At 35.5% G+C, this 26,102-nt stretch overlaps 1 protein-coding gene across 3 annotated transcripts; it reads right to left on the bottom strand.

The window, feature by feature from the left end:
- Positions 1-25,306, bottom strand: LOC125667769 (proton channel OtopLc-like). Of its 3 annotated transcripts, XM_048901423.2 has the most exons (12): positions 25,096-25,279; positions 20,811-21,029; positions 19,984-20,307; positions 19,616-19,870; positions 18,404-18,572; positions 14,390-14,504; positions 12,910-13,114; positions 12,213-12,269; positions 11,948-12,111; positions 7,550-7,718; positions 5,335-5,463; positions 1-1,615 (listed from the first exon to the last, which is right to left on the bottom strand). In XM_048901423.2, exons 1-12 carry the CDS (start codon positions 25,169-25,171, stop codon positions 810-812), a joined length of 2,688 nt encoding a protein of 895 aa, XP_048757380.2. In that variant the 5' UTR covers positions 25,172-25,279; the 3' UTR covers positions 1-809. The 3 variants fall into 3 exon arrangements, with proteins under 3 accessions (XP_048757380.2, XP_048757381.2, XP_055995970.1); XM_048901424.2 differs by lacking the exon at positions 12,213-12,269 and having other exon boundaries at positions 25,096-25,306; XM_056139995.1 differs by lacking the exon at positions 25,096-25,279 and having other exon boundaries at positions 19,984-20,237; positions 20,811-20,943.
- Between the last annotated feature and the right edge of the window lie 796 nt (positions 25,307-26,102).

Below are 26,102 nucleotides of genomic sequence, written 5' to 3'. Positions count from 1 at the left end.
TACAAATATCTGACTGTTTAATACAAAATGAAGAAAAACAGAGTATATATAACAATAATGCATTTGTTCGTTGATTATATAATTGACGCTGCAAGCCTTGTTTTTCAGACAATTATTCAAAGCAAGCCATGTTTATTAAGTAGGTAGTAGGGGGTTATTATTCACTTCGCTTTCACTCCGAGTTACACTTTACCCGCTTCCATATAATATATATTACAGTCTACTCCACCTGTCTTGAAGTCGTTTTTATTGAACTCTTTGTTATATTAGATCAAGTCAATATAAATCCCCAATAACATTACTTACATAGTTTAACATCGACTGTATTGAACTTTGGATACAATGAACAATGCAGGTTGGTCCCCCGAATTTCAATATATCCGGAGTGGACTGTATATTGGGTTAAACTTAATCCGCTTTGGACGTGAAGTGGATTAAGTCGGTTATGTTACTATATAAAGCATATAAAAGTTGTATTTTAACTGCTATTATTCAGATTTGTGGAAGGTTCTGTAAACAGTGTATTAATAGAATAGCATTTGAATTTTTACATATTTTCATTGTTTTTAAATTTTCTAATTCCTAGAAGTTAATCAGATATTGTGGGTCAAAGTGTGAACCGACCTTGTGTGTTTGCCACAAATAATTTTGAATTCTCGAACTCTAAATTTTGGAAAAAAAATATATAAAAGATTTCTATTGGCCTGACAAAGACAGTTCTTACACCGTTTCCAATCCAGTGATTTATACGCAACAGATTAATTCACGATGTTGTAGAGTTTGAGAAACTGAAATTTCAATGTATGACATCATTCTGGCATCATTTGGTTTAAATCTTCCACCTTAACTTTCCAAGCATATTTCCAGATTTGCGACAAACATACAGTGGAATGAAATCTGTAAAAAATGGCAAGTGGTATAGAAATGTGGACAAATATAGCCCACGCATTTTCGCCATAAATGCCGATCTGAACCACATTGTGTTCCGGTCTAATGGTCTCAAACGTGTTTACGACCCACATACAAAAGTTACACAACAAAAGAAACGTCACGAATTCTCGTCCGGGTTTATCCCCTTGCTCCAATTGTGCTGACATGCGCATTGCCGTGAACAGAAAGATCGTCTGCAGAGTAGCTTGAACCATCATGAGGCTGTTAGTGATGATGGTGAAGAGTCCCCGTGCTGTATTATATTCAGTGCTAGCTGCCACAAGGCTAAACACGCCATACATGAACAATCCAAGCTGAGAAATACCAATCAGGTTCTCTTCTAGCTTTGCTCTTTTCCAAGTATTGAACTTTAAATCTTTCATACGAATTGCTGCTGCTATTGTACTTATCATCGCCATAGTATAGAGGCCTATCTCGGTGAGGTGGGAAACATATAGACCATCGAGACTATTAGGGTCTATTTCCAGCAGACTATAGAAAGACTTCAGCGAAATCACCACCGTCACGAATATCAAGATTCCCAAAAACAGCCCTTTACTGGAACTCGAACAATCCACCGTTAGACGGCGCCTCCGTTTGTCCCCAACACTTTCTGAGCGAATCAAAGGCATACGTTTGATATCGCTGTTGTAGGCCAAATGGCGCCAAATCACATATAAGATGCCTAAAACGAGTAGAATATAATATATGAGACATTAAAGGACTGTTTCGCGACGAGAAATTTTCGCGATGATGACGTTCTAGAAAACTTGGGGAAAATTTCTCGTACACTACATGTATTGGGTTTATTAAATGGCTTTCAATTTCTCATGATTTCACTGATTAATACATTATTTCAGAAAATATCGCACACAAATCTACCATGAATTATTTTCATAATCAGGCAATACAACTCAAAAATACTTCGCTTTATCGTCAATTTGGATGGGTAGAGTAAAAAAAACCACTCCATAACACGCAATGATGCCGTGATATTTTAAGAAATACATTCTATTTTTGAAAATAAATGAGGGTATGAACTGCGATGCTTCACATCGGTATACTTCATAAAGCTCATATTTAAAAATTATTTTTTTTTTTCATATTTACATCCTACTTCCATTTTTATCGGAATTCCCAGCCGTTAAAGTAAACATAATAATTTTATCAAGATTCATAAGCTCACTGTCACTGTTTATAGCCGCAGTGCATTCATGATGAAATGGCTGTCATTACAATTTGTAAAGATATCAAAGGCAAAAAAACCCCCCCAAAAACAAGAGGCCCATGGGCCACATCGCTCACCTGAGTCACCTTGGTCCATATCAGAAGATTTTCCATATCTATTTGCATGTAAAACCGTAGTCCCTATTATGGCCCCAAACCTACCCCTGGAGGCCATGGTTTTTGCAAACTTGAATCTACACTATGTCAGAAAGCTTTCATGTCAATGTGAACTTCTTTGGCCCAATGGTTCTTGAGAAGAAGATTTTTAAAGATTTTCCCTATATATTTGTATGTAAAACTTTGATCCCCTATTGTGGGCCCATCCTACCCCAGGGGGGGCATGATTTTAACAAACCTGAATCTGCACTATATCAGAAAGCTTTCATATAAATCTCAGCTTTTCTGGCTTAGTGGTTCTGGGAAGATTTTTAAAGATTTTTCCTATATATTTGTATGTAAAACTTTGACCCCCTATTGTGGCTCCATCCGACACCCCGGGGGCCATGATCTTAACAATTTATAATCTGCACTATATCAGGAAGCTTTCATATAAACCTCAGCTTTTCTGGCTCAGTGGTTCTTGAGAAGAAGATTTTAAAAGATTTTTCCTATTAAATTTGTATGTAAAACTTTGATGCCCCCTTTGAGGCCCCATCCAATCCCCGGGGTCCATGATTTTAACAAACTTGAATCTGCACTATATCAAAAAAAAAAAAAAAAAAAAAAAAACCGAAAAAAAAAACCAAAAACAAACAAACAAAAAAACCCCAAAAAACTTTGACCCCCTATTGTGGCCCCATCCGATTCCCGGGGGCCATAATTTTAACAATTTAGAATTTGCACTATATCAGGAAGCTTTCATATAAATCTCAGCTTTTCTGGCTTAGTGGTTCTTGAGAAGAAGATTTTTAAAGATTTTTCCTATATATTTGTATGTAAAACTTTGACCCCCTATTGTGGCCCCATCCTACCCCAGAGGGCCATAATTTTAACAATTTAGAATTTGCACTATATCAGGAAGCTTTCATATAACTCTCAGCTTTTCTGGCTTAGTGGTTCTTGAGAAGAAGATTTTTAAAGATTTTTCCTATATATTTGTATGTAAAACTTTGACCCCCTATTGTGGTCCCATCCTACCCCAGAGGGCCATGATTTTAACAATTTAGAATCTGCATTATATAACGAAGCTTTCATATAAATCTCAGCTTTTCTGGCTCAGTGGTTCTTGAGAAGAAGATTTTTAAAGATTTTCCCTATATATTTGTATGTAAAATTTTGATCCCCTATTGTGGCCCCATCCGACCCCCGGGGGCCAGGATTTTAACAATTTAGAATCTGCATTATATAAGGAAGCTTTCATATAAATCTCAGCTTTTCTGGCTTAGTAGTTCTTGAGAAGAAGATTTTTAAAGATTTTCCCTATATATTTGTATGTAAAACTTTGATCCCCTGTTGTGGCCCCATCCGACCCCCGGGGGCCAGGATTTTAACAATTTAGAATCTGCATTATATAAGGAAGCTTTCATATAAATCTCAGCTTTCTGGCTCAGTGGTTCTTGAGAAGAAGATTTTTAAAGATTTCCCCTATATATTTGTATGTAAAACTTTGATCCCCTATTGTGGCCCCATCCGACCCCCGGGGGTCAGGATTTTAACAATTTACAATCTGCACTACCTAATAAAGCTTATCTATAAATTTCCTCTTTTCTGGCCCAGTGGTTCTTGAGAAAAAGATTTTTAAAGATTTTCCCTATATATTTGTATGTAAAACTTTGATCCCCTATTGTGGCCCCATCCGACTCCCGGGGGCCAGGATTTTAACAATTTAGAATCTGCATTATATAAGAAAGCTTTCATATAAATCTCAGCTTTTCTGGCTCAGTGGTTCTTGAGAAGAAGATTTTTAAAGATTTTCCCTATATATCTGTATGTAAAACTTTGATCCCCTATTGTGGCCCCATCCGACCCCCGGGGGCCAGGATTTTAACAATTTACAATCTGCATTATATAAGGAAGCTTTCATATAAATCTCAGCTTTTCTGGCTTAGTGGTTCTTGAGAAGAAGATTTTTAAAGATTTTCCCTATATATTTGTATGTAAAACTTTGATCCCCTATTGTGGCCCCATCCGACCCCCTGGGGCCAGGATTTTAACAATTTATAATCTGCACTACCTAATAAAGCTTATCTATAAATTTCCTCTTTTCTGGCCCAGTGGTTCTTGAGAAGAAGATTTTTTAATGACCCTACCCTATTTTTACCTTTTCTTGATTATCTCCCCTTGGAAGGTGGCATGACCCTTTATTTTAACAATTTAGAATTCCCTTTACCTAAGGATGTTTTGTGCCAACTTTGGTTGAAATTGGCCCAGTGGTTGTTGAGAAGAAGTTGAAAATGTGAAAAGTTTACAGACGGACAGACGGACGGACGGACGCCGGAATACGGGTGATCAGAAAAGCTCACTTGAGCTTTCAGCTCAGGTGAGCTAAAAACCCATTTAAAATGTTAATATCAAGGAATGAATTCAATAGTGAATTGGGTAATACATAACGCGGTTTAGATAATTTTGCTTACAAACTATGACGAATAAAAAGTAATTCTAAAACTAACCATTTAATGAAGAAGCTTTTAATTGATTTAAGATATAATTTTATTAATTGAAGCGTTAATGACTTCACAATGCTATATACACAACAAACAAAATTATAGTATTTGGATATATCAATTTCATTCTTCTTCTTGGTAAGTCGTAAGGTAAGTTTATACTTGCGTCATCGGATTTTATCCGATCAATATCCTACCGACAGCATGTTGGTGGTAAGAATACAATGCAGAAGTACATATACTGAAAACTTTCTTATATCTGTGTATGTCCATGGTGAGTAAGGTGTAGATTATTTTACGAACAATTAAATAAAATGATTTACGAACCATAAAAAATAATTTACGAACCATCAAAAAATAATTTACGAATCATACAAAAACAATTATCTTTCTTATCGATAATATCGGACTTTCTTTTGCCCGAAATAAGTCGTCGTGCTTTTTTTTTTTTTTTTTTTTAAACTTTTAACATTGGTTAGATTGGAATACAATAACAAAAGGATCGGGCTCAAGTTTCCAAAACTTAGACAACACTCCCCCTACATTTCATAAAAGTGGCTTCATCTAAACATACCTGCACAAATAAGGTTGTATTCAATTTTAAAGGGGTAGAGATAGTGACTGGTGTCTTTGATGATGTTTCCAACCAGTTTACTCATCATACACCGTGTATGGTTAGTTTGATTGGTCGACAGGGTGGAATCTAAAAGTTGAAATAGAAAGGACACCTGAATGGAAATAAACTGTTCAAGGAAGTGATATACCTTACTAAAGTATGGGGCATTGTGTCTATCAGAAGTATCAATAAATATTTCAGGAAGAAGAAAAGAGAGGAAATGAACTCAAATCCACAACAGAGAGATTTCAGCAGAAACCTAATTAAGCTGCTGTTTTCAAAAGCTTCAAACCCCATCTTTATGTCTTCGTGCGACAGATACGACGTATGAATGCTATTGAATTTTAACTCTATCAATGCAATTAAGCTTTCGCTTATTGAAAATATGCTTAAAAGCATTTCATGTCAATTTCAGCATTTGGAATATTTATTAGATCATGCTTAAAGTTTGACAGTCTAGCGATATTAATGTTGATCCCTAAAATAGAAATGCGTTTTGGCAATTTTCAAAATCGGCAAATGACATTTTTATAATCAATCTAGAGACATGAACGTGAAAAATAGACGTAATTTGATGTCTAATATGAATCAGGCCGTAGAAAGAATTCACTCAATCAGCACAAAATAACTGGACATCACGCTGTCGCATTTCTCTCCGTAAAGACCATCCTTAAAATCTCTCGCTGCTACGATGTTCACCTTAACTTAAGTCAGACATTGAACTTGATTTATGAAATGGAAAACTGAAGTCCCCTGAGATGGAAACGATGAATAATGTGTCCAAAGGGAGTGCACCTATTGCAGAGATTATGATATGCCTCTAAGAGGTTTTCTGGTTTTGTTTTACGTCGCGACCTTCCATGGGATCAGAGCTGTTCCAGACGCCCTGATTATTCACAAGTCATTTCATGGTGACAGAGATTTATATATCCGGATTCAGAACGACATTGAAGAATCTTTGGTGGTTAATAATCTCTGTGTGTACATATGTAACACAAATACTGTAACAGACATAAAAAAAAAAAATCCAGTTTTTTCATACCTGCACATAATTTTGTGCCTTATAAAACCTTTCTTCACATACAAATTTGATGTTGCTTTTATTAGTTTGTTTGGATAATTACCCATATTTAAAGGTACTAACATTCTTCTCGTACACTTGTTGTCTATCTAACAATTGTCTTTCATGCCGTCAGATTCAAACCTTCTACAGAATGTTATCTCTTGACCCACGTTGGTCACTTCATTGCATCAAAGAACAAATAGATTGTATAACCAAGTTATCATGACTTAATGAGAAATTCTCCATAACACAGCATTTACCCTGTCTCGGTACATCGGTATAGCTGCTGATACGTATGATGACTACGTAGAAGATGCTGACGACAGCGGATATACATATACATTGTAACATGCAACATATTCCTAGTAGTCGTCTCACCGTGGTTCCGATATCTATGGAACTGCTTCATACTACTGTTTCGTACTGATAACTATGTACATAGTCCTGTCTGTTGTTTCTTTTTGTGTGAAAGGTGAAGATAACAAACAGTGATCAATCTCATTGCTCCTATAAGCAATACAAAATAGATAGTTGGGCAAACACGTACCCCTGGATACACCAAAGGTGGGACCATGTGCCCAGGAGGAGCAAGCATCCCCCGTCGACCGGCCACACATGTGTTTCACATCCATAACACTGTTTCTAACTTTAGACTATACACTCTGTTTCCGATTGAGTGTCTCTTGAAAGCTGGACAGATACGGGTTTGGTTCTACTACTAGTCGTGTGAATGGTCCTCTGTGCTGTTCCTGACTGTGCTAGGTCCTCTGTGATGTTCCTGACGGTGCTATTCCTGGCTGTGCGCTGGACAGATATGGCTTGGTACTGCTGTTGGTCGTGCGAATGGTCATGTGCTTTTCCTTACCGTACACTGGACTAGAAATGCGCATGATCCCGTATGATATTCTTTACTGTGTGTTAAACAGCTACGGAACTGCTTTCTTCTGTGTTGTCCTCATTGTGAACAGGACAGCCATGGAATTGGTTTTTGCAACTAACCGTTCACGTGGGGCATTTGTATGATTCTAAAAACTAACCCTGCACACCCTGATAACCCTGAAACTAATTCCTAAGAGTTGGAGAGACATGCGATGGGTGTTCATTACTAACCGTACATATGGTCCTCCGTGCTATTCTTGAGTGTTTGATGGCCATCCACGGTATTGGTCAGGGTCTCTAATGTTTCGACCACCACAGTTCGATACCATTCACATATATTAGTGGCCGTCATATGCATCAGACCGAACTTAGCCAGGCTCTGGTAAGTTAACATCCTCATCTAAAACATGCAATGTAGAGTATGATTCGAAACAACTAAATATCAAAGTAACACAACCTGCATTCCCATGAATCAACGTTTACTGACTACAGTAAAACACGATTACAGCGAAAACGGTCATAATGAATTTTAAATTTTAAATTCCTGTCCTTTTATAACATATTTTGAACTCAATGCATATAAAGGATCACAATTACAACGAATCAAAATTGTTCATCTCCAACACTTCACTATAAGCGTCTTTTACTGCATATGCAGTCTATGCAACATAACAACGATATTCACGTAAGTAAAACGAAGTCCGTATGTACCAATCAAATCAAAATAAATACTATGTAGTGAATTGCTCAGCCTGTTTCATACATGAAAGGTGAAGATAACGAACAGTGATCAATCTCATAACTCCTATAAGCAATACAAAATAGAGAGCTGAGCAAATATGGACCCCCAGACCCACCAGAGGTGGGATCAAGTGCCTAGGAGGAGTAAGTATCCCCTGTCGACAGGTCACACTCGCCGTGAGCCCTATATCTTGATGTATTCTTACGCGCTTTTCAATATCAAGTTTTGGTTTTATCTATAATTCTCCCCATAACTGCTATTCCATTCATAAAAATTGACAGAAAATCAACACATTGGCCAGTTAATGATTGCCTTCCGTTTATCTAGTATGGAATAATGAATACAAGGTTGAATTCATTAATGTAGAACTATCTGGTACTGTACATGGTTCTTTTGTAAACGTTAGAGTACATTGAACTTTCGCCGGATTCTCTAATCAGTTTTGCAAACAGGAAGGAGATGGGGTGTCATTTTCTAATTACAGTAGGAAATCTAGCGTTGGACTGAAATAATTTAGCAACTCATTCTTCCTCATCTGAAATTAATCATACATTTGACAATACATGTATATATTTCCGAATGCGATGGGTATAACAAGAGTACTCAGGTTTGTCTACTTAGAAGTACACCTTTCATTGTATTCCTATTATCCCAATTTAGGGAAGATATGTATTTACGAAGATGCGAGATAAAAACATTGCTACATGTATTGTTATAAAAGAATGCAGTATATACTACTGCATTTGATATGGTTGCTATAATGATCTTCTTTGCAATTATTATATTTTCATGTAAAATACTCGAATCTGATTGGTCGAGAAGCAATGGAAAAACATATTGTAACCCTTTGAGAATAGAAAGCACGCGCTCCAGAGTGATAGTATTTAGCAACGGGTAACATTACTTAATAACAGGTGATATCATAAAAATTATCACATGCACTAAATTTATGCGCGTACGGTTCACCGTAGATTGTTAGATGACGTCCTTTAAGGGTTTGTAGTTGAGGGTAACATTGAAAAAAACTTCACCCCTCGAGAAACCATTGTCAACCTCGGCTACTACTCGGTTGACAATGGTTTTCTCGGGGTGAAAATTTTCAATGTTACCCTCAACTACATGTAGTATTTATATAATACAACCTGTCATTACGTTGAATGCCGTCTGGCATTGTTAGACTGACGAGTTCTTTGCATGCTTGTTTTGAATACGGATTACTCCATATACGTGATTGGAATAAAGGGCTCAAAGCAGTCAACAGGGGGGAGGGGCTTTCTTTTCCTGGGCATCTAATCCCACCGCTGGTGAATCCAGGGATCCATGCTTGCCATACTCTTAATTTTGTATTCTTTATGGGATTCATAGATCAACGTTTTTATCTTCACTTTTCATCAAAGAGTTGGATATTAAAACTAAGGTACAATTTTATGTTTGAGAAAAAACAACAAGGTTACATTTTGCAACACCCTGTAATTCTCCATCATTTCTAATAAATCATAAGCTCTTTGATGGGACAGAAATTTACACTACGCTTAATGTCTTTCCCACTCCATCAAACTTCGACATCTTTATCATTAGTGCTCAATTGTTATTGGCCATCAGACTGCCAGTTTTATTAATAATTTCTTTTTTGGCAGCGATTATACGAAACACGGTTGAAACAGTTGGGTGTTTTTTTCATTGAAGAGCAATCAGAAGAATCACATAGGCATAGATTGCCAACAACAATATGGGAACATCCACCAATAGTGCAGAGTAAAATTTGTTAGCATGCTGAACAGAACCACGGGAGGATTTTAAGCCTACAGGAAATTTCCTCAAAATTCATCCTAGAAACAACAATCCCAATATAACTATATATCAAATGTAGGAAAATGATAATTTTCAAGAAGTTGATGTATGTTTTAGAAATCTACAACATACAAACACGAAATGTTACGTTTTGGGCCACATGATTATAACAGAGGATATAATGCTTCATGAAATAATGTAGAATATCTAACATTGTTTCATCGTTAAAAATCAGTTTATAAAGTTCAACGTGGAAAACCCTGTTTAAGACAATTAAGCCGCCTACCCATCACTGTTCGTTATAATCACCTTTTCATTACACATGCTATGTATTCAGTTTGGACTCGACATCCTTAATGTAGCAATCGATCAATTGAACAATGTCTATGATAATCTAAAATTGTTGCGGTAGTTTTCACTATAATATACATTATAAGACAGTTTGACAGTGTTCGGCCTGCACTCCTCGGGGATCTACTGTTAAAGACCACAGTTTACTGATTTTCAATCAACCTTTATATACATTGTATATTGAATTTTCAACGTCTTTTAATCTGGAAAATTGCTCAAGGCACAACACGAAAAAGGGTGTCTTAAACGTCGCTTCTATGTAGAATCATTGTTTGATAGATTCAGTTTTTAAATCGAGACAGGCTACTGACAAACAAGTTAATGGTGCAGGGGTTTCAACAGTCTCGTTTAAAGTCAGCATTTTGCCAATTCTATGGTCGTTATCACGATCTAGTTTGCCAATACAACCTATCATTGTGTCAAATACTGTCTGACGTGTTTCATACCGATTGTTAAGTTGTTCTTGGCACACTGATTTTGACTACGGATAACTCTGTTTACCTGCTCAAGGCTCATATCGGGTGTCACCAGTCGACAGGGGATGCTTACTCCTCCTAGGAATCTGATTCCACTTCTGGTATATCCAGGGGTCTGTGTTTGCCCAACTCTCTATTTTGTATTGCTTATAGGAGTTATGAGATTGATCACTGTCCGTTATCTTCACCTTTATAGGAGTTATGAGATTGATCACTGTTCGTTATCTTCACCTTTATAGGAGTTATGAGATTGATCACTGTCCGTTATCTTCACCTTTATAGGAGCTATGAGATTGATCACTGTCCGTTATCTTCACCTTTATAGGAGTTATGAGATTGATCACTGTCCGTTATCTTCACCTTTATAGGAGTTATGAGATTGATCACTGTTCGTTATCTCCACCTTTATAGGAGTTATGAGATTGATCACTGTCCGTTATCTTACCTTTATAGGAGTTATGAGATTGATCACTGTTCGTTATCTCCACCTTTATAGGAGTTATGAGATTGATCACTGTCCGTTATCTTACCTTTATAGGAGTTATGAGATTGATCACTGTCCGTTATCTTCACCTTTATAGGAGTTATGAGATTGATCACTGTCCGTTATCTCCACCTTTATAGGAGTTATGAGATTGATCACTGTCCGTTATCTTACCTTTATAGGAGTTATGAGATTGATCACTGTCCGTTATCTTCACCTTTCATTCATTAACAAGGTTTCAATATTGATGGTTTAATATCGTAAACGTTGAGGTGTGTTTGTTTAACGTTGTAAGTATTCCTCCTATTTGTTATGTTGAAATAATGTTGTGTGGTTGCTGGGGTACCATTTAGCCACAGTCTAATTCCGACTGCCAAACACTATATCTCAAGTGTTTCATATAATCGCTGCCAAGCATCGACATATTTATAAAGGCCCAGAAAGAAATTATCAATAACAATGGCAGTCTGGTGGTCAAGACCAATCCATCACTGGTGTTAAAGATGTCGCAGTATGATGGAATGGAGATGTCATTAAGTACATATTTCTGTTCCATTAAAGGGCTTAAACTAGAAATGACGGAGAATTACAAGGTGTTGTAAATTGTAACCTTGTTTTTTCTCAAATGTAAAACTGTACCTTTAGTATTATAGTCCAACTCTAGGGTATATCGTGTAGCAAATGTATTGAGGAAAGGTTTATTTGAGGAGCTTATATGAAAAGTACACTTTAGACCATTACCCACTTAAATATGAGATATACTAGCTACATTCTTGAAATCTTGCCTCTGCATTGTTGAACACAAAATAGAGTTGTGAGAAGGCAAACACTAGTTTGACTATATATGTCGCTGCAGTGACTTCCGCTTGACATGCATGAGGGTTTCCATAGTCCTCAAACTTCTCCGCGATGTATAGTCCATCCAGAATCATTCCACCGATCCCAAACCCTATAAATCAATAGAATTATATTCATAGTTAACTCCACTATAAAAAAAACCTTAAGTCAGCAATGGTTAGTATTACTTTATTTATTTGAACAGTACATCACCGTTATCTCTGTCCGCTCGTCTGTCACTTTTTCCTTTCATTGGAAGTCCAATAATTTCTGAGATAGCGTTTTTAAAAAAAATGATTGTTCATACTTGTATATACATGTAAGGTCCAGTCGGTCGAAATAAAAGCTAGAAAAAGTTGTATTTCCTATTTTTAAAATACTTGTCATTACAACCCCTAAGGATTCTAACTTTGTGATGGGAAGTTGTGTCTAGTAATTTTGAAAGCAAGAGCAGGTTTTAGTTATTCTACTCGTGGTTCTTGAGATTCAACCCGTTTTTACTCTCATTTACATGGAAATGGACAAGACCCTTCATTTTAAGACCGCCGTAAAATGGCTGAAATATTGTCAAATCGGTGTAAAACCTCAATCAATCAATCATTTTAAGAAATGTGTGTCTTCACCTAAGGATGCATAGTGGTTTAAATTTTGGAAGTGATTCTGGAGAAGAAAGCAAAACTTGACAATCGCAAAATCGAACAGACACAAAAAAAAACTTAATCAGAAATAAACTAAGATAAAATTGTCTATATTTAGACTACCTTGTTGTTTGATAATATCCTTAAGTCAACTTTCATGTGATGGTAAACACCACTGATTTTCATTCATATATTATACACAAGTATAACTGAAAAAAGGAGGAGCATATGGCTAAATACAATCTATGAATAAGAAACGTGACTGCATATACCTATGGCTCCCAGTCGCAGATAAAATCCTCCAGTGTTGCCAATAGTGGAGAAGGTAACCACACGCCGGACCATGGGCTGGCTATCATGGAAACTGAGTCTGCGCACTGCCCGATTAATAATCTCCCCGGATTTTTTCCGAAGAAGGAAAATATATACGAAAAGAAGGAAACAAATGCTCCCCGAGTAGATGAAAATGTAAAAGAGCTGCAATAAAATGATATCAATAACATGACTATGTACTCAATGCACACATTTACCTTCACTTTGTTTTGTTTTTTCCTTTACATTGTTACTAACTGAAACTCAAAAACCTCCAATGTTTGAAATATGATATACAAGTGCGTATGGATATACTTGACTAAAGAGTACAACACGAGCTTACTACTGAGATACAATTGAAATGATTAAAATGTAGATAAAAAAATGTCTTTCGGTTTTTGAAAGTATATGAGATGATATATTTCCAGCCTCTTCACAGCGGAATATATTTGATGGAGTGCTAACGCGCTAAATCAATATGCTGGAGGGGAAAGTCTCATATACATTAAAACACAAATTGATTGATTGTATATTGTTTAACGTCCCGCTCGAAAATATTTCACTCATATGCAGACGTCACCATTGCCGGTGAAGGGCTGCAAAATTTAGGTATTTGCTCGACGCTTACCGGTTTTGAGAAAGGAGGGATCTTTATCTTGTCACACCTGCTGTGACACGGGACCTCGGTTTTTGCGGTCTTGTCCGAAGGACCGCCCCATTTAGTCGCCTCTTACGACAAACAAGGGGTACTGAGGACCTATTCTAACCCGGATCTCCACGGGATCATTCAAAAACTGCAATACATTTCTTAAATATAGGTAGTGAAGGGCAAACTCTTAGATGTACTGACTGCCACAGAAGCTGTCAATTATTAAGGCGGTATTCTACACCAGAGAAATTTGATATGGATGAAAAGTGGAGGATATGTACAACAATATTTTGAAATTGATAACATTCAAATTAACTTTATTTAGTCAAAAAATTTAATTTTAGTTGAAGTCAAACTGAGAAAAATTTAAAACCCCTGCTGGACTCGAATCCGCGATCTACAGTTCAGCAGTCGACATGCTAACCTACTGAGCTACTCAACTAGGCGAGAATTATTTAATTAAATAGACAAATATTGCTGATATTTATATTTTATCCATGTTTTGAAAGGAAGTCAGTCAGTATGACGATGTAGAGTACATCCTTAATTTTAATTTTGAACATTAGTCATTTAATATTAATTTTGAACATTAGTCATTTAATATTAATTTTGAACATTAGTCATTTAATTCTAATTTTGCTAAATATCTGCACACTCCTCAACCCTCAACTAAAAGATAAAAAAAATTACCTTTATTGATAACTGTAAATTATGTTTTGAATGTAGAGGAACGTTTTTATTTACATAAATATTTGGATAGTGACAGACACTTGAAAACTACATTGATCTACCTCAAATGATAAAGGTCTGCTGGTCTGGAGGAAAGACTCCGTCATGGACATTACAGATCCAATCACCACGATGAGGGTAGCATACATCACACTCAATATTGTCGCCAGACTGTTCCTAAAATAGATTTTTAAAATGTGTATGTAATGATGGCAACTCAAAATGTTCGTCAAACAGCTTCTCTAAAATATTACTGAGAAAGTATCTGTGTCAATAATGATGACAGAGAAATATGAAAGTTGTCACCAAGTTGTTTCCCAAAATATATAAATATGTGTCAATATGGAGGGAGAATACTCAAAATGGCAGTAAAAGAGTTCCTAAGGAAGGCACCGAACTATAAAAACTTCAAGATATCTATAAATCTCATACCATTTAAAACAGAGGAATTGTATAATTAGCATTCCACTTGAAGAGTAGATATGAACAAGAAATAAGATATTTTCATTTTCGAAAATCACGAGGGCTTGAATTGATGTGCTTTACGCAAGCATACCCCATGAAGCGCGTTAGTGACGTGCTACAAACGAGACCCAACGTCATTACCAACCATAAACCAGAATTCGATAAAAAAAAAAATGCGCCAAAATCATTCGAGGGTTAATAATTTTGAAAACTATTACCCATTTAGTAGTCTAGAGATAGGGTTTTAAAAAATGATTCACTCATAGAAAAAAAACCATTGAGCTAAAATTATATATCAATAAAATGAAAGAACACTATTACAATATGTACTAGTAATGACATAGAATTACATTCAAATATCAAAACTTAGTTACAATTTGAAAGTACCGCATGATGTGAGAAACAATAGTATGTCTATGGTCCTTATTCCTCGTATGAAAACCGAGATAAAATGTGACATTGGTATGTAAGAGGAATTACCTGAGAAAAAGGTCAGCTACTGAACAAACAACACGTACACCTTATTGGCAAAAACAAATAAGTCGTGATATTAAACAGTAGTTTGTTCATTATGTGAGAAACATTAGATTAAATACACCAACTCTAGGTGTCACCTTATTAAACTAAAGTGCATGACGGTTGTTGAGGGGTTCAGATAGAGCGTTCACTTCGTGACCAGGAGATCATGGGTTCCAGCCCTGTAATCTCGGTTGAGATTCGGCTCGGCTGAATATTTGGACTGACGCCTTCACCGAATCTCGCAGCAGTCCTTCATAATTCATGTTTGGAAATTTACTTTCAGCTTCGACCGGTTCTAGCAATTAATGTGCACTTAGGTGACAATGCTGTTCGCTTCAAATCAGTTAGTTGACTATTAAACCAAATCTGTATCACTATTAATGCTGCATTACTTACCGTCTAAGTATGTAAATTCCATAAATTAAATCATCACTAATTTTTCCGTTCAAATGAAGACTTCTATGGCGCAATATTTTATCTCCCAAAATTGAAGAGTTCTTATAGTTTGTTTTCTTGAAATGCAAGTAGGTATGTAAAGATACACTGTATCAGTAAATAGATAAAGCAGACTATAGGAACTTTCCAATTCCAGGAGAAAAATATTGTGCCATGGAAGTCTTCATTTGAACAGAAAAGTTAGTTCATTTGGGGATTTTTATACCTAGACGGTAAGCAATACAAAATTAATAGTGATAGAGAGTTAGTTTGATAGTCAAATCACTTATTTGAAGCGAACAGCAGTGTCAACTAAGTGCACATTAATTTCTAGAACTGGCCGAAGTTGAAAGTAAATTTCCAAACATGAATTATGAAGGACTGCTCCGAGATTCGGTGAAGGCGTCAGTCCAAATATTCAGCCGAGCCGAATCTCAACCGAGATCACCAGCTCTGTAGCGCTTGTCCGCATCCAAGGATGCAAGTACTTATTCGCCAAACGCTCGGCACGTGACGGCTCTTTCATGTGCTACGGAAGGCGTTGGCTCGATAAAAAGAAGCTCACTCCCACGACCCTGGGATGTATGTATAGTTTTAATTGCAGGCAGTGACGTCACAATATGTCTCCAAGAGACGTGAAACAAATAATAAACAAACAATAAAAAAAAAAGCATACTGGCTGTAATTAAAACTATACATTATTCTATAAGTTCTTGCATTTTATCTGCATTTTGATGATTAATAAATATTCTGGGGGTTTTAATGCCAGTATTGATATAAATTGAAGTGGGACGGCACATTACGTTGCGTTTAGAAAGCAAACCACTATCTCTCTTTCCATTTATCTATCTACCCCCCCTCTCTTACGTATTTGCATCTAAACAACTTTGTCCGAATTTCGTAATGGCACATTCTGGACGTGAGAGGTAACACAATATTTACAATTTCATGTCAATACTTTCCCGAGACTACAAAAACACGGAGTAGTCTGGATATAGGGAAAGTAATGAAAATCAAACAGCTCAGGGCGCCAGTAAATGGAAATCATTGCCACAGAAAGTAGAACACAACATAAAGAACTGGTTCAATATAGTTGTTATGATGGTGAAATGTAAGTCAGTGTTTTGTTGAAATGTAAGTTAGCTTTTTGTTCTTCTAGAGGACATAAAATCATATTAACCTGTACAATAAAATAACGCTATAAACAATAAATATGAACAAAATAAAATTCCATTTTTGCGCATTGTTCTTAACGACTTCTGTTAATGGAGGATTTGCATGTATCTTGTTTTGTTCAAGAAAATAGATTCGTGTCTAATACACATTCTTTAAAAAATTATAAATTGTTTATATGATCCTTGTGGGTCAGCAATAGTTCAGATCCCAGAATTCTGAAGATCTCCCGGATTATCGGAACGCGGGGGATAAGGATTATTGTTTGTCTTTTGAAAAAGCTAGGTATATGTGTATGTGAATGAAAGGTGAATATAACGAACAGTGATCAATATCATAACTCCTATAAGCAATACAAAATAGATGGTTGGGCAAACATGGACCTCTGGACACACCAGAGGTGGGATCAGGTGCCTAGGAGGAGTAAGCATCCCCTGTCAACCGGTCACACCCGCCATGAGCCCTATATCTTGATCAGGTAAACGGAGCTAGCCGTTGACTTATTGGCAAAGTAAATCATTATAGCGAGAATAGAATTTGCGAAATCTGACTTTAAACGAGACTGTTGAAACCTCTGTAACATCAACTTGTATGTCAGTAGCCTGCCTTGATTTAAACACTGAATATACGCAGAACAAGCTCTTCCGTATCGAATCAGTTGAGAGATATAAACACCATATGCAGGTGATAATGGAATATTGCTACATAAATATATAGGTATTAAGGAGTTATGATATTAACATGTTTACGAACCCTCCCTGCTACGACACTGATCGCTAAGCCCAGGTCTAAATTTGGTACTTCATCTACAGGTGGTGACGTCTCAACATGACTGAAAATTATCCGAAGGGACATAAAACATCCAACCAACGTCTGGAATATGTAGGTCAGTTGTAGGACCGTGACTCACTGTTAGCATCTTCCCTTGCACACAACTTTATTCTAGATTGAACTTGCATCCAAAAACTTTAACATGATATCGTATGTCTAGAAAATATGGGTTGGCTGCAGCAATGAATTCATGCAAAATGAGTTATATAAACCTTATATATCAATTATATATGGCCCATTTAAAAGGTTATTAAAATAGTACAGACATTTACTTAGGATTAAATCTATCTTCAAAAAGGGATCTTGCTCACCCATCCGTGAATTATTAGTTAATTGGGCATCCCAAAGACAATTTCACGATAACCAGGATTCTATTACAAATCGTAAATTTCAGCCAAAACTGAAGTGCGAATTCAAATGGAAACATAAATCAGAAGTTTACCCTTTTGTACCTTTGTTCAGACTCCTTGGACAACAATCAATATAATAATTGATTAAATATATCCAATCATATGCAAAAAGAATAATGTGTTACCTTTTAATTTGTTAGAAAGCATGAAAAACTGACGGATGGGCATGGTTAACAATATATCCAAACTCTCTGTAACTAAAGTTTATTCAACACATGGATATATATTTACAATCGACCTTACTTTAACTCTGGGTTAAATCCATATGGTGTTGTTTTTATCTTCACGCTGGGCTCTTCAACTTCTTCGTTTACCATAGGCACAGTCTCAGATGGAGGGAGTGTAGTTCCCAAACTCTCCCCGATGACAAAGTGTGCATGGTGGTTTCCGATATTTACCAAACTGTGTTTCTCTGATTAAGTAAAATATAGTTTTCCCATAGTTATCTTAACTTCCATTGAATTAGTATTTGCAGTATCTCAAAGAGTTTACTGGTTTTAATGCCTTGACGTCATAAGTCCTCAAAGAAAGACCGTTACTTTCTATGTCTTACAAACTAAAGGAAGTAATGGCCGCAATGGGGTATTCATTGCAGAATAACAATGGAGGTTGAGAGATTGTGTTGCAAAACATATTAAGTCCGAAGCGATTTTCCAATAGTACCTCGAAACGGATGAATCATTTTTCAACCATTCCGAAAACGAAATAATTGTCTAGATGTTTGTACAAAGTATGATTCTCCTTTAAAAGACGATCATTCATCGCGTTTGACGCCAAGGTATATACATGTACAATCTGTGAAAAATGAAGGGTTTTACTGGAAAGAACAAGAGACGTTATTGACCAAAATTGGGCGCGCTTAAAAAACAAACCGTTCATATTTTGCAGATAGAAAGGTGACAATGTTTCCGTTTCATTCATATATATTATATATCATTTACTTATTGCTGATTTTGAGAAAATAATGTTACAATATTGCATTGTTATTGAATTTTCATTTTTGAGGGGGGGCACACTTTGATTAAAAACGTGGATTGAGTCCGATGAAATTACTTGGTATGCCTTGTACACCGAGGACTATATAACAGGTCTGCTTACAAGTGTATGAAAGATACACGTGCCGGTATATACGAAATCAAACATGTCTGCCTGACTGGGTATTTGACGAAATTTATTAAATGGAGCCTGATACTAAACGTTGCAAATGTTGTTTTAATGGACTATCATATTATTGGGTACAGCATAACACGTCAAGTAATGCGTGTGTAACTTCAGATGATATAGTATATAGCAAATATATCTAAAAAGTCACAAAAATGTAATACCTGGGGTCGTTGTAAAATATACAATTAGGCAGGAGGAAAAGATTAAAAAAAAAAAAAGAAAGAAGAAATTTCGATCAATGGAGCCTTCAGTTCAGGTTGGCTAAATATTTGAGAGATATTGACATCATACCGGGTATTAAATACGCATCATCCGTGTCCATAGTTTCTGGAATGTAAAATGTCGAATCAGCACTTTTGGAGATGGGTTCCGCTTTACGAACAAAGACACCGGGAGCAGTTCTGAAACTGTCTCTCTCATGAACATCAGTGTTTCCTCTGAAGGAACTTTTTTCTTGTGATGTTGGCTTGAAAAGCTTATTAGGGTGCAACTTTCTTTCAGAACAACGTTGTTGGTAAAGCGTCGTCACCGGCATGTTACATGTATCTATGGTAACATGAACAAATATGTATCTTTTAAAAGAATCAATAGACATTCTAAAATGAGCAGAATAAGGGGGGGGGGCAAATTAAGAGAGTCCCTCTCAGTATAAGACATACCTGTTTCAACACAGCGATTGGTCTCTCTTTCTGAACAGTTCGTCACCCTGCCTGAAGACATGGATTCATTTTCTCTAAAGGAATTGGATCCGTTTCTCGAAATACGGTCATTGTCCATGAGCCAGCCATTTTGAACACCCTGCTTTCTTTGGGTATTGGTGTGATTAAGTTTGTCTTTCATGATCTGCTCACTGGGCCCATATGATCGAGGAAATGGTGATGGCTTCACAGGGTTATTAGTTCTTGGCACATTCCTATCCAAAGAAAATTTTTTGAGTTCCTCCAAATCGGATCTTGAAATGCAAATTGCAGGATGCTCAAAAACTATATTAAAAAAAGAAATAAAGTAAAGAAATAACCACAGATTCATAAATTCTGTACATGTCTGATCATTTATTATGTTCTTTTAAGAAGCAATTAATTAAAGAAGCTTTTTGAAACATTATGTAACAAGATATATATGCATACATGAAAATAATTATAAGGCAAATTGTAAATCGTGCTTGGTATAGAAAAAAATAAGAAATTAGGATCAGATATAGAAAAAATTAAGCAATTAGGAATCAATCATTTGATGAGATTAGTAAAAGTGTGCATAAAACTGTGAACGATTAAAAGAATTACATTAACAGAGGGAAACTTTGACTTATTGTAGATTCAGTATTGGTGAATAAGAATCATTATGTAGATTATTTAGGGTTAGTGGTTTATAATGATATTGAAGTTTTCAATCAAAATGTATTGAACTTGCGATTTAAAAATTAAACAAACTATTTATAGTACATTAATTAAAATTGATAAATGTTGAAGTACGTTATACTTATCACCTGGATCTGATTCGCTTTGTTCATTTTGGTTTTGGGAACAGGTACTCTTTGAGTGACGGGGAAATGGACGCGAAGTGTTGACCGGCCGGTTGGAGAAAGATATGGTCCTGCATCTCGGTCTCTGCAAAAAATTGTTTCTGGGAGTGGATTTGTTTAATGTTACGACTTCTTCATCTCCGTTTGTCCCGTCCTTCCGTTTTATTAAGAGGCATGATTTATCTGAAAGCATAATTATGCGATGACCTTTTTATTACAAAGACAGGGAGATCGAAGGTGCTGTATATAAAGTTTGCAGTCTCATTTTTTCTGAAAGACACGGTTTGATTTGTATACATGTTTCCTATCTGTAAACTAATGTTTGTCACAACATATTCAATGAAACACCCGCCAGACTTCATTGTTAGTTGTGTGTATAGGCAAATATGGCCAAGAATCAGTCATTGCAAATTTTTTATTTTCTCATACTATTGTTTCTTTGAAAGGTGAAGATAAGGAACAAGTAATCAATCTCATAATTCCTAGAAGGAATACAAAGTAGAGAGTTGGGCAAACACGGACTCCTGGATATACTAGAGGTGGATCACGTGCCTAGGAGGAGTAAGCATGCCCTGTCGATTCATAAATAACAATCTTGGTGACATTACTCTAAACTCACGGATTCAAAAAGATTAGTTTCTTTCTTTCATCAAAGGCAAACATATCGATGTTTTACCGTACAGTGTTTCGTACCTCATATACATGTACTACTAGATGTGTTCCGAGTGAACAAACTTATATAAAATGATTTCCAGTTTTTGCCAACAGTAGAAAGGTAAAAGTAAGAGCATAATTTGTCAATTACAGAGTAAAATTTGGCAGAGGATCAAGGTTCACAGTGTAAATCTCCTTAAGGTAAATATTCCTCAGAACAAATATTCAATTTTCTGATACTTTTCTCTGTTCTATCTTGTTTTTCTAGACACGTTTCTAAATTGATTTCCCGTTCATCTTGGTCAGCGTTAGTTTTAGTACTACATTATCCCCCTCATGCATAGCTCTTATCCTTGGACGAATTTGACTCCACTTTTTTGGCACGCTGTTTTTGGCTATATTTAGCTCTAAAACTTCATAGTTATTTCGGATTTCAAACATTTCGGTTGAGCATCACTGAAGAGACATTATTTGTCGAAATGCGCATCTGGTGCATCAAAATTGGTACCGTATAAGTTTTACATTTTGATATGGCAGTAAATGTAAATGTCTGGCGTTCTAAACTTTGAGAAGGAACAAAATTAACACCCAATTCGAATCGACAATACCTGGCGATATCTCATGTTTTCCTTTATCAATTTCATTTGAATTTAATTTCATTATACAATATGGTTGATAACCATTGTTATCTGAAAAGCACGTACAAATATTCTATACTTTAATGTTACGATTATCTAGAAAGATAAAAAGATTGAAAAATCTGCAATGATTCCCTTTGTCAACTGTGACTTTACTAAAGTTTGCAAAAATACAACTAATATATCATATATTACATAATTTCACAGACCATTCTTAACTAGAGTAGTTTCTAACCCTTTAAGTTAATAACATGCTAAAATTTGGCAATCACAGATCACGAGAGTAAGATTTTAATAATTCACGATTTATGGATTAGATACATGTATATAGTATGAAAGGTGAAGATAACGAACAGTGATTAATCTCATATTTCGCGTTCCAATTTGGTTGACGGAGCAGCTGTCTATGACGTAAAAAGCCTAACGGTTTTGTAAATTATTGAGAAGTCATACGTTTTGATGTTGTTGACTTGAAAAAAAAACACCGTCTTACTGAAAGGTCTTTGTTGTTGTTTTTTTTCTTTAAGAATCCACATTTGATATATATACTACCTCTCGTATAGGTTGTAATACGGTTCATTTTAGATTTATCATTCACAGTAGTTAATATTTTTGTGAGGAGCAAAGATAGAAGCTTGTTGGAACATTTACTGGATCCAGAAATATATTTTTGTGGTGCAATCTTTGGTTTATTAAACTTTATAACCTTGAATTAATTAAGAATATCGAATAACTATCGTTTGCCAGGGGATTTTGAAAGAACCATTAGGTTACAATCTTCATCGTATTTTGCAAACTTTAAATTGCATACGATGAGGATTGTTACCTAATGGCTAACGTCCCATATTTATGTAGTAATCTTCCATTATCACCTGGATATGGTGTTTACGTCTCTCAACTGATTTGTTGAATGAGAACATGTTTTGTGTATGATCTGATTTGTTGAATGAGAACATGTTTTGTGTATGATCTGATTTGTTGAATGAGAACATGTTTTGTGTATGATCTGATTTGAAATCGAGGTATGGCACTAACAAATTGATGTTTCATAGTTTCGTTTAAATTCAGCATTTCGCAAATTCCCTGATCGTTACAATAATCTGATTTGCAAATACAACCTGTTATTGGGTCGAACGCTCTCTGACGTGCTTCATACCAATTGTTAAGCCGGTACATGTATTTACATACTGATCTTGACTACGGATTACTCCGTGTACTTGATCAAGATATAGGGCTCAAGACGGGTGTGACCGATTAACAGGGAATGTTTTCTCCTCCTTGTTACCTGATCCCAACTCTGGTGTGTTAATCACTGTTCGATATCTTCATCTCAAATCAAATGTGAAAACTTAAAAAATATACAGTACTTTAAAACAATACTTGAATACCATATATTAGTCAGAATATAACACATGATCTCTTGAAAAGTAAAATGATTGTTGGCTAGTCTTATTCTGATCACGTGGTGTCATGTTTACGTGCATCATTCATAAAAATATATGACATTGAACATTGCTCTTCTGAAAGAGATAATACTTTATGATGTAGACAGCATACTTTATCTGATAACGAAATTATTTTATGATGATGCTTTGACAGAATAAAATTCCCAGCTTTTCCAATTCATGGAACATAATTTCAATTTAAGCCGAGAAAATTTGTTAATGGATGAATATATTGTTCATCCGTGTGGTCATTTGGGAAGCTTAGTTTTGTTTTAAACATGAAATGGCGAACAGGCAAATTATTGATGTATTCAAGTAAGCATTTGAATATTTAAGTAACATTCTGACCATATAACATCTACTCTTCGGATTCTAACATTTCTGCGATTTTGGGAAAGTATTATGAAAGGTAAATCGCAGTGGTACATTGGAATACGGTGAGTGCACGTCAATACACTATAATATCATATCGTCATCTAAACAGAGAAGGATATTCGATTTTTAGTTTACATTCGGAATTTATTTGTTCACATATGAAATTGATTCCGTTCAGTGTAAAAAACTGTATCTCGATAAAGGTGCTTCATCATAAGCAGAATCAATCTCATAAACCCTGTAAAGAATGCATCCTCAAATTGTACTAACGATTGTCAACAAGAAACGGTGGAACAAAAAATAATGTCATGCGCGTCGTTATGTAATATAACCTTCACTCCAGAAAAAAAGAGATCCGTCATTCGTGTCACACACATATAGGTAATTTAATAAATAACCTTCACTGCAATAAATAAATCCAACGTCCATGTCGGGTTTTTTTAAGTATATCAATACATGGTGGTGCAATATTGCTAAAATAGACACATCTGTATGGTACTTCTAGAGATAGATTATACGAGGTAGTACAATATTAGTCAAATGAAATAGATACCACATTTGTTACTTAGATAAGTAAATTAATACGAAGTGGTGCAATATTACTAAACATTTGTTACATACTTATAGATAGCCAGATTAATACGACGTGGTGCAATATTACTAAACATTTCTTACATACTTATAGATAGCCAGATTAATACGAAGTGGTGCAATATTACTAAACATTTGTTACATACTTATAGATAGCCAGATTAATACGACGTGGTGCAATATTACTAAACATTTCTTACATACTTATAGATAGCCAGATTAATACGAAGTGGTGCAATATTACTAAACATTTGTTACATACTTATAGATAGCCAGATTAATACGACGTGGTGCAATATTACTAAACATTTCTTACATACGTGCACGTGTACTTATATAGCCAGATTAATACGAAGTGGTGCAGTTTTACTAAACATTCCTTACATATTTATATAGCCACATGAATACGAAGTGGTGCAATATTACGAAACAAACACATAATTAGTTACATACTTATGTAGGTAAATTAATACGAAGTGGTGCAATATTAGTAGACAATATATACGAAGGAAAAGTAACACCTTGAGAGATAAATGTGATACTTACCGATCTTGTCAAGATCCCCCACACTGCTACACCGTCGAATACTTCTCCAGCGGGTGAGTACTGGTCCATCACCCATGGCAGCAAGGCAGCTTCTGGAGTGACGAGAGGACCTGTGTGCAGACGCACGGGGACAACGTCCTTGGAGAGGAATTTACCGCCCCGGGCGACTAAACATGAAGGCAGTTCATGCTGCTGATTTATGGGACGTTACTGATACCAGGAAAACGTTTGTTTTATTAAATTTTTGTTGACACATTTTGTTTTCAAAGTTGAATTATGCAGTTAGCACCGAAAAAAAATATTTATTTTTTCAATCAAACTTCAATTCTAAACATCGAAAATCAGTAGAAAGTGTTTTATAAAGCGTATGAGATGTCCTATTTGATTATTTCTCGGGGAATGGAATTCAAAACTTAGTATTCCCTTTCCGTAATTTAAAGTTTATCAAATGAATGATTGGAAGGTCGATACAAAAACTATTTCATCATTACTCACTGATGATTGTATATTAATGACCAAAGAAATTTACATCAAACTATTTCAAGAATTTTACAAAATAAGTATCTCATTTTTCTTTTAAACCAATTTTATGAAATATCTTAAATGACAAAGTGATCTGTTTTGATTAAACCTTCTACGCGTTAAAATAAAAGTCGTTATTTTAATGAAATCAACATAGCATTTCTATAAGCCATGAAATATATATAAAACTGCTAAGGTATAAATGGAGTGGAAACATTTTTGATTAATCCGACTAACTAAGGAAGCATTCTCCAGCTCCCATAATTTCATACATCCTTAATGATACAAACTAGATCACTATTTCTTATACTTATTTCCTTTCTTTTTTAGATATAAGATAAGATAATATGAGATATTCTTTATTTCCTCCAAGGTAATGGAAAGTTATAAGTAATTGACAACTAGAACATTATATAATTAAATATGAACAGGAACAAACAAACATAATTATATATGTACAAAGTTACATTTTACGACAATCAAAG

The sequence above is a fragment of the Ostrea edulis genome, chromosome 6 (genome assembly GCF_947568905.1).
Source record: "Ostrea edulis chromosome 6, xbOstEdul1.1, whole genome shotgun sequence".
Classification (NCBI taxonomy): domain Eukaryota; kingdom Metazoa; phylum Mollusca; class Bivalvia; order Ostreida; family Ostreidae; genus Ostrea; species Ostrea edulis.
Note: the sequence above shows the minus strand (reverse complement) of the source record. Positions and strands in the feature narration are given on the sequence as shown.

Excerpts from the sequence above, each read along its gene's own strand:
- LOC125667769 (XM_048901423.2), bottom strand. The coding sequence starts at position 25,171 with ATGGGTGATGGACCAGTACTCACCCGCTGGAGAAGTATTCGACGGTGT. Across the intron at positions 12,270-12,909 it reads TCTGCGACTGGGAGCCATAG|AAATTATTGGACTTCCAATG; the intron begins GTATATGCAGTC and ends ACGCTATCTCAG. Across the intron at positions 1,616-5,334 it reads ATACAACCTTATTTGTGCAG|GCATCTTATATGTGATTTGG; the intron begins GTATGTTTAGAT and ends TACTCGTTTTAG.